At 41.3% G+C, this 13009-nt stretch overlaps 1 protein-coding gene across 1 annotated transcript; it reads left to right on the top strand.

Annotated features, from left to right (window-relative positions):
- The first annotated feature begins 7184 nt into the window (after nt 1–7184).
- LOC111958180 (4-hydroxyphenylpyruvate dioxygenase) lies at nt 7185–12142 on the top strand. Its single transcript, XM_023979367.2, has 15 exons — nt 7185–7260; nt 7563–7678; nt 7859–7885; nt 8131–8193; nt 8536–8640; nt 8769–8811; nt 8940–9022; nt 9239–9328; nt 9419–9522; nt 9650–9727; nt 10464–10626; nt 10814–10885; nt 10991–11113; nt 11299–11415; nt 11938–12142. Exons 2-15 carry the CDS (start codon nt 7676–7678, stop codon nt 12046–12048), a joined length of 1182 nt encoding a protein of 393 aa, XP_023835135.1. The 5' UTR covers nt 7185–7260; nt 7563–7675; the 3' UTR covers nt 12049–12142.
- The last annotated feature ends 867 nt before the right edge of the window (nt 12143–13009 follow it).

Genomic DNA, 13009 nt, shown 5'->3' with positions numbered 1-13009 from the left:
AAAAACAAGAATATGGACATGGAACAAAGGCTNGTCACTTTAATAGCTCTACCTACATGTACATATTACCTCAACTAACCGGTGCCACCACACATTGGCTCTGTACCGGAACCCCCCTGTATATAGTCTTGCTATTGTTATTTTACTGCTGCTCTTTAATTACTTGTTACTTTTATTTCTTATTCTTATCCATATTTTTTAAAACTGTATTTTGGTTAGGGGCTCGTAAGTAAGCATTTCACTGTAAGGTCTACACCTGTTGTTCTGCTACCCGACTCGAACCCGATTGTTCTCAACATTTTACATCAATAACTAGGGTATGGGTAGGGCTCGGGTATCACTAAATTGATCATTAACATTTTGAAGCTGAGCCATTTGTTTGTGCTCTGCTGTGCAATACATATCAAGGTGTCAGAAGTGCTTCGACCTAATCAAATATAAGACCAGAACCTTGTCCAAAATGCACATTGACAAGTTGCACAGTGAAAGAAGGCCGGCCCAGCGTTATCCAATGAGGTTGCAGGGCGGGCCCAACGGCTCAGTGACACAGCTGATAGGGAGCAAGAGAGCGAGAGAGAGAGATCAATGACATACTGCACATATATGACATAGTACATCATTTCAGGGACCCATTTCTCTCTTGAGCTCTACTTTCAGAACTACTGTCTAAAAAGTATGCAATCTTCCGAAAAGTCTCTTTAACTATCCACAAGTGACTGTTTGAGATGGATTAAAGCTGCTTAACGATCTATACATTTTTTTGTGGAGTACTGCACTTTAGAACAGAGACATTCAGAAAATGGAACAATGAGCTTCAGAACAGTGGATTGAAAGGTGACTGCACTCTTTACATGCAATACGCCACACAGCTTCCAGAAAACAATCACTTTCAAACTAGGGATTTCGTGTCCAATTGAGGTAAGACAGTAATTCTGCATGTATGAACTACACATTGACACCCGGTGTCACGTTCGTTGGAATAAATGGACCAAGGAGCAGCGTGCATAGAGTTCCACATGTTTTAATAAATGAAACTCACCAAAAACAATACAGAACAAACGAAACGTGAAGTAAATGCGGTGTTCACAGGCACTACACAAAAACAAGATCCCACAAACAACAGGTGGGAAAAGGCTGCCTAAATATGATCCCCAATCAGAGACAACGATAAACAGCTGCCTCTGATTGGGAACCATACCAGGCCAACATAGAAAAGGAAAAACAAGACTACCCACCCTAGTCACACCCTGACCTAACCAAAAGAGAAATAAAAGGTCTCTAAGGTCAAGGCGTGATAGTACCCCCCCCCCCCCCAAAGGTGCAGACTCCGGCCGCAAAACCTGACTCTATGGGGAGGGTCCGGGTGGGCATCTAGCCTCGGTGGCGGCTCTGGTGCGGGATGTAGACCCCGCTCCACACGCGGATCCGCCAGCTTTGGTGGCGCCTCTGGTGCGGGTATCGGCGCCGGAAGCGCTGGACCGTGGATCGTCGTCGGAGGCTCCAGACCGTGGATTGTCGCCGGGGACTCCGGACCGTGGATTGTCGCCGGGGACTCCGGACCGTGGATCGTCGCCGGAGGAACCGGACCGTGGATCGTCGCCGGAAGCTCCGGCCCGTAGATCGTCGCCGGAGGAACCGGACCGTGGATCGTCGCCGGAGGAACCAGACCATAGATCATCGCCGGGGACTCCGGACCGTAGATCGTCGCCGGGAACTCCGGACTGGGAACCCTCGCTGAAGGCTCCGGACTGGGAACCGTCGCTGGAGGCTCTGGACCGGGAACCGTCGCTGGAGGCTCCGGACCGTGGATTGTCCCTGGAGGCTCCGGGCCGTGGATTGTCACTGGAGGCTTCGGGCCAAGGATCTTCACTGGAGGCCTCAGCCCGCAGACCGTTGCTGGAGGCTCTGGACTGCAGACCGTCGCTGGAGGCCTGGTACGTGGAGCTGGCACAGGACGTACCGGGCTGGGGAGACGCACTGGGTCCAGATTGTCTAGTCCAGCTGATTTGTATTGATCCAGATTTTGCAGGTCTTTCAGAACATCAGCTATCTGGATTTGGCTGAAGGAGAAGAAGGGGGGGCTTGGGCAAGTTGCAGCGGGGGGTGCAGAGCTGTTGGCCGGAGTAGGGTGAGCCAGGTGGAAAGCATGGCCAGCCATAGAAAAATGCTTATTGAAATTCTCGATTATCGTAGATTTATCGGTGGTGACAGTGTTTCCTAGCCTCAGTGCAGTGAGCAGCTGGGAGGAGGTGCTCTTATTCTCCATGGACTTTACAGTGTCCCAAAACTTTTTGGAATTAGTGCTACAAGATGTCAACTTCTGTTTGATAAAGCTAGCCTTAGCTTTCCTAACTGACTGTGTATATTGGTTCCAGACTTCCCTGAAAAGTTGCATATCGCGGGGGCTATTCGATGCTAATGCAGTACACCACAGAATGTTTTTGTGCTGGTTAAGGGCAGTCAGGTCTGGAGTGAACCAAGGGCTATACCTGTTCTTAGTTCTACATTTTTTGAACGGGACATGCTTATTTAAGATGGTGGGGAAAGCACTTTTAAAGAACAAGCAGGCATCCAGGAGTTTCTGCCAGAATATTGATCTTGTTTTTTTGGAAGCAGGGTTATTATCTTCACATGCTTTTTTTTCAATGCTGCTCTTATTAATTTATTAATGTAAGCCCAATAAATCGTATTTTAAATGACATGTTATGTTTGTTTGGTGTTGTCTGGGTTTCTTTTGGAAAATCGTCCACCATCAGTCCTTTACCACTGATGAACCTTCTACCTAAAAACAACCTGACTCAATTGATCAATACCTCTGAGGTGTGACGCCCCCTTGTGCTACAGTTGTTGATTGGTCTATGTTTGAAGTAGCCATTGTCATCTCTCATGATCAGGTATTTGTATAAATATATTTAAACAATGATCATACACAACATAATCTACAAAACCCCTGTAATTCACAGCACCTGTTAATCACTTATAGATTGCATCAGTCATTTCATGCTGTCATATGAACCTTTATTGATTTGTGTTCGTCTTCATTACATGTTTCTTGTTGTAGTACAACATGTTCACTACGGCCCTACGACCCGATCATCTAGTGCCATCCCCTCATTTGTACGTCTTCTTTTCCCTCTGACATCTGTTGCAGCCTAAAAACTCCATCAATCAAGTATGCTCAGTTCTTACTCAAAATTCTAAATGTGACGTGTAGCTGCACTTGAACACAAGGATGCAAAGCAGTGAGTGAGCAACGGGTATCCCTGTTTATTGTTCACCTTGTGAAGTGTATTGTTCTAATGATATTGAAGTGTTACAGTCTTATTTGACTCATTTTGAGGGCAACCCAGACCCCTGGGGAGTAGAGTTTGAGTTCACATCCAGTTCTCTAGTCTCACTCAATTATACAGACATTTAATTTGTCATTTACATTTTAGTAATTTAGCAGACACTCTTATCCAAATCAAATCACATTTTATTGGTCACATACACGTGTTTTAGCAGATTTTATTGTGGTTCTAGCGAAATGCTTGTGTTTCTAGCTCCGTCAGTGCAGTAATAACAAGTAATATCTAACAATTTCACAACAATTCCCAATACACAGAAATCTAAGTAAAGGAATGGAATTAAGAATATATAAATATATGGATGAGCAATGTCAGAGTGGCATAGACTAAGATACAGTAGAGTAGGATAGAATACAGTATAAACACATGAGTACAGTATAAACATATGAGATGAGTAATGCAAGACATGTAAACATTATTAAAGTGACTAGTGTTCCACTTATTAAAGTGGCCAGTGATTTCAAGTCTATGTATATAGGCAGCAGCCTCTAATGTGCTAGTGATGGCTATTTAACAGTCTGATGGCCTTGAGATAGAAGCTGATTTTCAGTCTCTCGGTCCCAGCTTTGATGCACCTGTACTGACCTCGCCTTCTGGATGATAGCGAGGTGGACAGGCAGTGGCTCGGGTGGTTGTTGTCCTTGATGATCTTTTTGGCCTTCCTGTGACATTGGGTGCCCTGGAGGGCAGGTAGTTTGCCGACCGCAACACCCTGCAGAAGCAATTAGGGTTAAGTGCCTTGCTCAAGGGCACATCGACACATTTTTCACCTAATCGGCTTGGGATTCAAACCAGTGACCTTTCGGTTACTGGCCCAATGTTCTTAACTGCTAGGCTACCTGCCGCCCATTATTTAACATTCTGTATCACTTTTTAAAGTTACATTTCACTGTATCCTTCGCAATAATACAATTGTTTACTGCAATCTTGAGCATGGTTCTTTGGAGGCTCTAGACTAGAGAGAAGTTTTCAGTGTGATTTGTGAAGCATATTGTAAATCTCAGCTGTGATCCTAGAGCAGAGTTGTTTTATTTATGTTATCTTTCCATACAATCATATACCATGTGAACTATTTATATGATTGAAACATGGGTTTTTGAAACAAAGTAATTAGAAATTCACCCCGTTTCTATTAGCTTATTTTATTGGCCAAACCAAGGGGGATTAAGTTGTTGCAGCCCTTTCAGGAGGTACCTCTTAAAACAAGTTAAGAATTAGAAATAAAATAGACTGAAAATATTAACAGATCTAACATAGCCATATAGTTAATATGGAACAGAAGTAAAAGTAGTATTTCACTTAATGTGAAAATATAATGTAAACAACAGCATCCCACCTGATTTTGAGCCTCCAACTCAGCATGTCTGTGTGGCTGGCTGCACTGACTTCAGATAAGGCATCTTATGAGAAGGTAACATGTAGCCTATGACAACTCCCCAAATTCCTTTTGGGTCAATCTATTATTTCGGTGTCAGCAATTACATTTGATCCAATTCAATGCAATTAACTGTTTGAGTTTCCTGTCTGAGCTTTGGTGCGGAGAGGCTTTTTGCAATTGAGACGTGGGGGGCAGCTAGGTGGCAGACGTCCACAGGACTGATGGTACTTGGGGCTCCGAAAAGAGAGAACATGGAAGTGTGGATCCTTGAAGTGAGGCAGAGAACTGTTATCCCTCGAGGAGCTCAAGGTCTCTGATTTAGAGCGAGGCCCGAGGACGATAGGGGGACATGTCTTCGGGGTGAGAGTTGTCATGGTTCGGCTCAGAACTCTGGTCTTACCAGAGCCCAGTAAGGGTGCTGCTGGAGACTTCTTCTTCTTCTCAAGACTCCAGGTCTCTGACTGCTCTGCTTGATACATCCGCTGGAGTATATTGTGGGAGTATGTTTGCCTGTTCGGCACCTTGGACTCAAGACTCTTCAGAGCCTGGTCTGTGTAGGCTTGCATTTCTATCTGCAGTTGGGTGATCTGCTCTTTAAACTCCTCCCTCAGTGCCTCATTACTGGCCTCCAGCTCATGTTGAAAAAACGCTATAAGCTCCTCCCTTTTGACATCCATCTCACCGGTAAGCTTGTCTTCCAAAATCTCTGCACCTGCTTTCTCTGTGTTTTTTGGGACGTTCACCTTTGCCATCTCCAGCTCTCTGCTTTTGACCATCTGAACTAGTTCCAGAATGCCGTTCCTTGGGACGTTCATGCCCACCTGTGATTTGACTTGCTTGCGCACCTGCTGGAAAACAGACTGCATCTTTGCTTGAGTTGTCCTCTCTGCAGGGATGCGGTCCTCCGCGCTTTCGTCACTGAGACTGACAGAATTAAACAGGAGAGAGATGGGTTGAGAAATGTCCACTGCTTTGTCAAGAGACTCTTCTCCATCCTGTTCTCCTGGTGTCCCTGCATCCAGTTGCTGTGGTGGTTTATATAAAGATAACTCACTCATTGTTATCCCTCAACTTTCTGCTTGGTCCGTGCTGCTGTATTGTTTTTCCACACTGAGTAGTGATCTGTAAACTCTGTGACTATACACTGTTCTGTAAGCCCTGCAACTAGGAGGGTCTTAATTGCCTGAGGTGTTGCTTTTTTCCCCTAAGGGTGCTATTTGTCATGGGAATACACTGCAATCTGCCTCATATTCAGTTATATGAATAGTTCTTACAAACCGTTTTCACAGGCCTTTGTGTTTAAAGTGTACAATCACTTTTGTATTTTCTAATAGCTTGTGTCTAGACCATGAATAATCATACTTTCTTTTAATATACAGAATGTAAAGATCAACCGTCTACCACTCCAACATCACACTGTTGTGTAAGCAGCACCATCTTCATTTATTGTCTCTAATTGCGTCTCTTGACAGCAAAAAGTCCCCTGGTAACAGCGAGATAAACAAACCTCATCAGGGACAGTTGCTGAAGGAGGGTGTCAAATGCTCATTACTGTGACATTGCACTTTCATTAGTCTGTGGTGCTAAAAGAGAATTGATAGAACAATATCTGTTCTACAAACAGTATCTGTGTTTTACAGAATATCTGGGTATATAGTGTTACACCAGAGAGCGTTCATGTGATAGTCTTGCATGGTAAAGTGTCACTTATGAATACAGGGGGTCAGTCAGTGTAAAGACCCTGTGTTTGAGGGAAATTACAGGGTTATGAAATGCATTGCGTTCGTTGATTGATTTCATCTTATTCACTCCCATTGGAACATAAGGACACACACACACATATCTAATGACCACTATGACAAGGTTCAACCTATTGTTGTGTTGATGCTGTTGAGGCTGTCAAACTTAAGCCGCTCAAAATCTAAGAAGCAAAGAATAGCTCGAGAGGTGTTTCTTTCTGCAGTACAATCTGTCAAATATCTTCTTCTTTAGGAATAATTAGCTTTTCGGCAGCCTTTCTGTTCCATTTCCACACTAGGGATACATGCTTTCCTCATTTATGCAGGAATTTAACCAATTTGTTGACATCACTTTCATAAGACACAGACTACTAGTTCAATTGAGGAAAAGAGCTCTAGTGTAGTAGTGTATCATATTCACTACTATGTAAATCAGTTGGGAGGGCTGTCAATATTGTCACATTGGGCAAAAGTACATCAGGCAACATTGTCATTCACACACAACAATAGATCAATTAAAAACCTCTGGAATAACCATGCTCATACAAATGTTGATGATGAAGGATTTGTAAAGAATGATACAGAAGGTATAAAACATTGCCATACATAAACAGATGACTAATTATGAAGAGGGGGAGGGGAGACTATTGAAGCCTACCAATAGTTTGTTTCTACAATTTCAAAATTGTGGCGAATGCTCCATACATATGTCCAAATAAACAGCCAATAGGAAACCTGCACGAGCGAACCTCCTCTCGAGACTAAATACAAACACATGGCCTGACTAGAAAAGATTGTGAGTGCATTTTCTGTCTTTGCATAGTTTCATTTTAAAAATAAATAACAATTTAGTTTTTAATATAACTTTTCCGCTATTTGAGAAGAGATGTTAAGTGCATTTTTTTCGCATATCACTTTTTGTTATATGTGATGTATGCACCTAATTTATGTGATGCTCCTTAGATAAACTTATAGTATGAAATGTATTCCAAACGTAGAGTCAAGCGTACCATTACTTGTATTTTTTAAACATATATATTTGGATGAGAAATTATTGTGTAACCTCTCTTTCTCTCTCTATATCTCCGTATACTTCAGTGTACTCTCCTCCTCGAACAGCGGCGGGGCGTGGAACTTCGAACTTCATTCTGAACGTTTAAATGCTTGCCTTTATTGTACTGAGTTTATTTTCAAGCAGTTGAAAGCCTAAGATGGTAAGAGAAAATATATATTCATTCGAAAATTGTTACATTTTTATTATTTAGATACATTTGTCAGTTGTGATTTGTCAGTTGTTATTCAATTTATAATTACAATTTCACATTCCAAGATTTATTAGCCATTGGAATGATGATCTTAAACGTTATGCTGATGTGTAGTTTGTATCTATTTAGACTACCTACACAGACAGAGGTGAACATGTAAGTCCTTCAATTAATACTCTTTGTGAATAGATATTTTAATGAACACACAATTATCTTTTATGGATGTCTTTTAACTAGTTCAAAGTATGATTTAAAAAGTGTAACTAGACTACCAATATGTTTAAATATGCATAATCGTTCTCTTACATTTAATATTTTCTAATTGCTGTCATATGGACTGATGTATGCTAGATGTATCCCCCTCACATACCAGTATTAAATTGTTCTGGTTTTGTTCGAAGCATGACCATGGCAAGTTCATCTGTTTCGACCACATCACATTCTGGGTTGGAAATGCCAAACAGGTATGAAGCTCATATGCTGATTTTCAATTGTTTTGCATGTTGTTACATTTTTCCTGAACAATCTCAAAGTTAGAGGACTATTCACTGAGGGGGATGGCTATTGGCTCTTTTAAGGGGTGGAGAGGCAATAGGCATGAAACCTCAGAGTAGACCCCATCATCCTCTAATTTGATCCAGACGCTTTTCCACTCCATCACCAGGGGGTGGCGCTCCCAGCACACCAGTCCTTTACAGTACAACAACACACTGTATAGAAATTGTATTAAGGTTTTGTGCCTAAACAGTAAATGTACAAGTGTTTGGTTGTGAGTGCCAAAGGTGTTTTTTCTTCTGTTTCAACAGGCAGCATCTTACTATTGTAACAAGCTTGGATTTGAACCGTTGGCCTACCAGGGTTTAGAGACAGGCTGCCGTGATGTGGTGTCTCATGTGGTCAAACAAGGCAAGGTGAGCAGAGCATTGCAGCATTCCGAATTAATTATGGCACATGTTAATAATAGATCGTAACTTGTTACAAGTGATGGAAGTTCCGTGGTTGTCCATCATGTAACTTTTGGGCTTTTTGATTTTCCCAGATTATGTATGTATTCGCGTCCGCCCTCAATCCTGGAAACAAAGGTACAGTATGACAAAAACATCACTGTTCATATGGTTAAATATGATGAGATTGGTTGTCACTGACTAGTGTGCTACTTCACTCACTTTGATTTTAATATACTGCACTTTTGTCCATCTCCCTTATTCAGAAATGGGGGAGCACTTGGTGAAGCATGGGGATGGAGCCAGGGACATTGCATTCACTGTGGAGAACTGTGATTACCTTGTGCAGGTACCAAAGCATGCTTGCTATTTAAACCAAAATATCAGCTTTTTCTGGAATGAGGAGAATGCTTCTTTCCTAATGAGATGGGTTGAAAATATTATTAAGGATTGCAATATTTTTCTTGGATTTATTGAAAAGACACATAGCCATAGGATAATTATTTTAATCTTCCTGGAACTTTATCATATGTGCATATGTTTATCTGTCTATTATACTCTTTAGAAAGCCAGAGAGCGTGGTGCCATCATAGTGAAAGAGCCGTATGTATTGGAGGACAATTATGGCAGGGTAAAGCTAGCTGTTCTCCAGACGGTAAGTCAGTCAACATCTACTGAAACTGAGCAGAGGAAAGTAGATTTACAGTATGCTCTAGATTTGGGATTTTCTCTTATATCACTATAGTATGGGGACACCACACACACATTTGTGGAGAGGACAGCCTACAAAGGGCTTTTCCTCCCAGGGTTCCATCCTCCTCTCCACCGGGACCCCTTGTTGGCCAAGCTGTGAGTACGAGCAATTTTACCTGGTGTTAGAGATGAGAGTAACTTTTATAGATTATTGTAAACGAGTTTGAATGACTGTTTCAGTTAAGCAGTTGGCGTCACTGTGAAGCCTTATCTAACATTACAGACCCAGTGGATTACTGAACTTCATTGACCATGTTGTGGGGAACCAGCCGGATGATGAGATGGTGCCTGTGGTGGAATGGTAAGGCATTGTCTAGGTCTAGATTAGAGGATTTACAACATTTACATTTGAGTCATTTAGCAGATGGTGTTATCCAGAGTGACTTACAGGAGCAATTAGGGTTAAGTGCCTTGCTCCAGGACACATCAACAGATTTTTCACCTAGTCATGGATTTGTACCAGTGACCTTTCGGTTACTTGCCCAACGCTGTTAACCGCTAGGCTACCTGCTGCCCTACTATTACACATCCTGGCCTGTACATTTTGTTCCAGACAAAAACAGCCATGGATATCAGTTTCCTCTTCGATTAAAAAAAACTCTACCACACACTAATTGCAATATAAAAAAACAGCAGCCTCTAGACAACATTTTAGGGATCACTTGACATTCTCTAGAATGTTTTCCATCCAATGCAAGTAAAGCCAAATTGACTGCTCTTCACGTTTCTCCATACAGCAGTGGTTAGGTTGGTGGTTAGATGGGTAGATGGGGATGTGTCAGTATTACATAACCCAGGCTGTTTGGCATAGGTCAGGGACTAATATTACTTAGCAGTTTTTGAGCTGGGTCCCTGGGGCTCCCCACATCTGGAGTCAATTAGAGGTCCACCATGCAGCTCTGAGATGAACAACAGGGATGGGTTTGATCTCTAAAGGGAAGGCCCAGGGATTAGGGCCGTGGGATAGATCAAGTGTAATCTCTCACCTATCCATTCAACACACAAAGATTCCTGAGTAGTAGGTTCTGTTTCCATAGGTACCAGAAGAACCTGCTCTTCCACCGGTTCTGGTCGGTGGATGACAAGCAGCTGCAGACAGATTTCAGTGCACTGCGCTCCATCGTTGTGGCCAATTATGAAGAGACAGTGAAAATGCCCATTAATGAGCCAGCCATGGGCAAACGCAAGTCCCAGATCCAGGCAAGTCATATGCCTTGTTATTCAATATATAATATATTAAGTATATCAAGAGGTATTTACTTATGTAACAAAGACATACCAATGTCCTCCATACACATATATTTAGTACTGTACCATTAAGAAACTTAGCATTACAAAAAAGTCAAGTGTAGAGCTTGTACCTTGCTAAACTCACTGGATTTAACAGGAGTATGTGGAATACTACGGTGGCCCAGGTGTCCAGCACATTGCCATGAACACATCAGACATCATCACTGCAGTAAGTCTTTTCACAAATAAAGGCTAAGCTCAACCTGGTCACTATTATATACACATCAATGGAAGATGAAAGCTTGGTGTGGTTAGTATATTCTCCTTGTTGTAGATCCGTAACCTGAAGGAGCGTGGCATGGAGTTCATGTGTGTGCCAGACACCTACTACCAGCTGCTGAGAAAGAATCTCCAACACTCCCAAGTCAGGATCACTGAGGACCTGGACATTCTGGAGGTCAGAGACACAACTTTCCCTGCTGTTTGAATACATTTTCCAATTATTTATTATATTTAATTTATCCAAATACCTGATAGTTAAATGCATAATGATGGCAATTACAATCAGTTCATTTGAAGTTCCATGCTCGGTTCTTAGGTATTCGGCCTGATAAGCACTTTTATGTCCTGTTGCTTTGACAGGAGCTGAAGATCTTAGTGGATTTTGATGACAATGGCTACCTGCTCCAGATCTTCACCAAGCCTGTTCAGGACCGTCCCACGGTGTTCCTGGAGGTCATTCAGAGACACAACCATCAGGTGAGAGTAGCAAATAAAATAAAATAAAATGTTATTTGTCACATACACATGGTTAGCAGATGTTAATGCGAGTGTAGCGAAATGCTTGTGCTTCTAGTTCCGACAATGCAGTAATAACCAACAAGTAATCTAACTTAACAATTCCACAACTACTACCTTATACACACAAGTGTAAGGGGATAAAGAATATATACATAAAGATATATGAATGAGTGATGGTACAGAACGGCATAGGCAAGATGCAGTAGATGGTATAGTGTACAGTCTATACATATGAGATGAGTAATGTAGGGTATGTAAACATAAAGTGGCATAGTTTAAAGTGGCTAGTGATACCATTAGCATGAGATATCATAGAGCATTACCAATGAAACGATATAAAACCATTATGATTTTAAGAATATGAGATTTCTTAGTTTATTGAAAAATCTATTTGCAGTATGTAGTGATGATAAAGGTGGATGTGCAGGTCTACATTTAGACTGAAAACGATGTAAAAACATGTCTTTGTACTCTTCCAAGGGCTTTGGTGCAGGAAACTTCAAGGCTCTTTTCGAAGCCATCGAGGCAGACCAGAATGCTAGAGGGAACTTGACTATCCTGACCCCTAATGGTGTGTCTAACCATATTTGAGCTTGCATATAATTTGTTCAATGATTTATTGGAGAGCTGTATCTACACACTATATATAAATGGAGTTATGATTGATACGGCTTGTGGAGTCAAACGTAAGGAAAGATTGTTCATTGTTAGAATAATATAGTGATGCTAAAAGAACATACTAAATATATTTGACTTGAAGCCACATTTTTATATTTGTTTTTGTGACTGATCAGAATCAGATATGTTGATGTACAATACATAGCAACAGCAACAGAGCAGACATCATTATACAATTTTAGCCAGCTCTATAATCTAGCATTCTGGCTTTATTCTTTTTTTATGTGACCTCACTCTGTAGTCTTAGCTTTATATTGTCTTATTTGCTTTACTTCTGAAAAAATAATAACAAATGAACCACAACCTAACCAGGAGGGAGGTAATAAACCACAACTGAAAATAATGCATAATAAGAACACACAAATGTCAGTTTATTGTATCCTTTCACTTCAAACTGTTACTTTTAGCATGAATATTTAAGAGCATGTAATAAAACAATAGAACTGCATTGAGACTCATTCATCATTCACAGTGTTTGTTTGTGTGTGAGAGTGAACTTATCAAAAATATGTAATAAATCAATTATAAATATACAGTTCCACTCTGTCTTAAAAAAAACTACCTGAGAAAACAATTACCATAAGAACCCAGTAAAAGGCTTGACACAAACTGAATACATCGCCATTAGCTCTCATGTACACATAACTCATCATGTACATGTTTGCACAACAAACCATCTTTCCAGGTCAAGGTATTTTCATACCCCACCCGGTAATTTTAAATGCTAAAGGAGAGGAACACAGAGCCCACCCCTGGTGCAGGAAATGTTTGTGGTTATGTCAGGAACTGTTTTAAATTATTATTATTTTAAAGTTAGCATTTTGTATCGCTTGTTATAGCGCCACCATGTGGCCAATTGGCATGCCATTCCATG

The sequence above is a fragment of the Salvelinus sp. IW2-2015 genome, linkage group LG33 (assembly GCF_002910315.2).
Source record: "Salvelinus sp. IW2-2015 linkage group LG33, ASM291031v2, whole genome shotgun sequence".
Lineage (NCBI taxonomy): Eukaryota > Metazoa > Chordata > Actinopteri > Salmoniformes > Salmonidae > Salvelinus > Salvelinus sp. IW2-2015.
This window is presented reverse-complemented; position numbering and strand designations above follow the sequence as displayed.

Coding starts and splice junctions, on each gene's coding strand:
- LOC111958180 (XM_023979367.2), top strand. Junction 7,886..8,130: donor ACACAGACAGAGGTGAACAT/GTAAGTCCTTCA, acceptor TTTTGTTCGAAG/CATGACCATGGCAAGTTCAT. Junction 9,728..10,463: donor ATGGTGCCTGTGGTGGAATG/GTAAGGCATTGT, acceptor CTGTTTCCATAG/GTACCAGAAGAACCTGCTCT.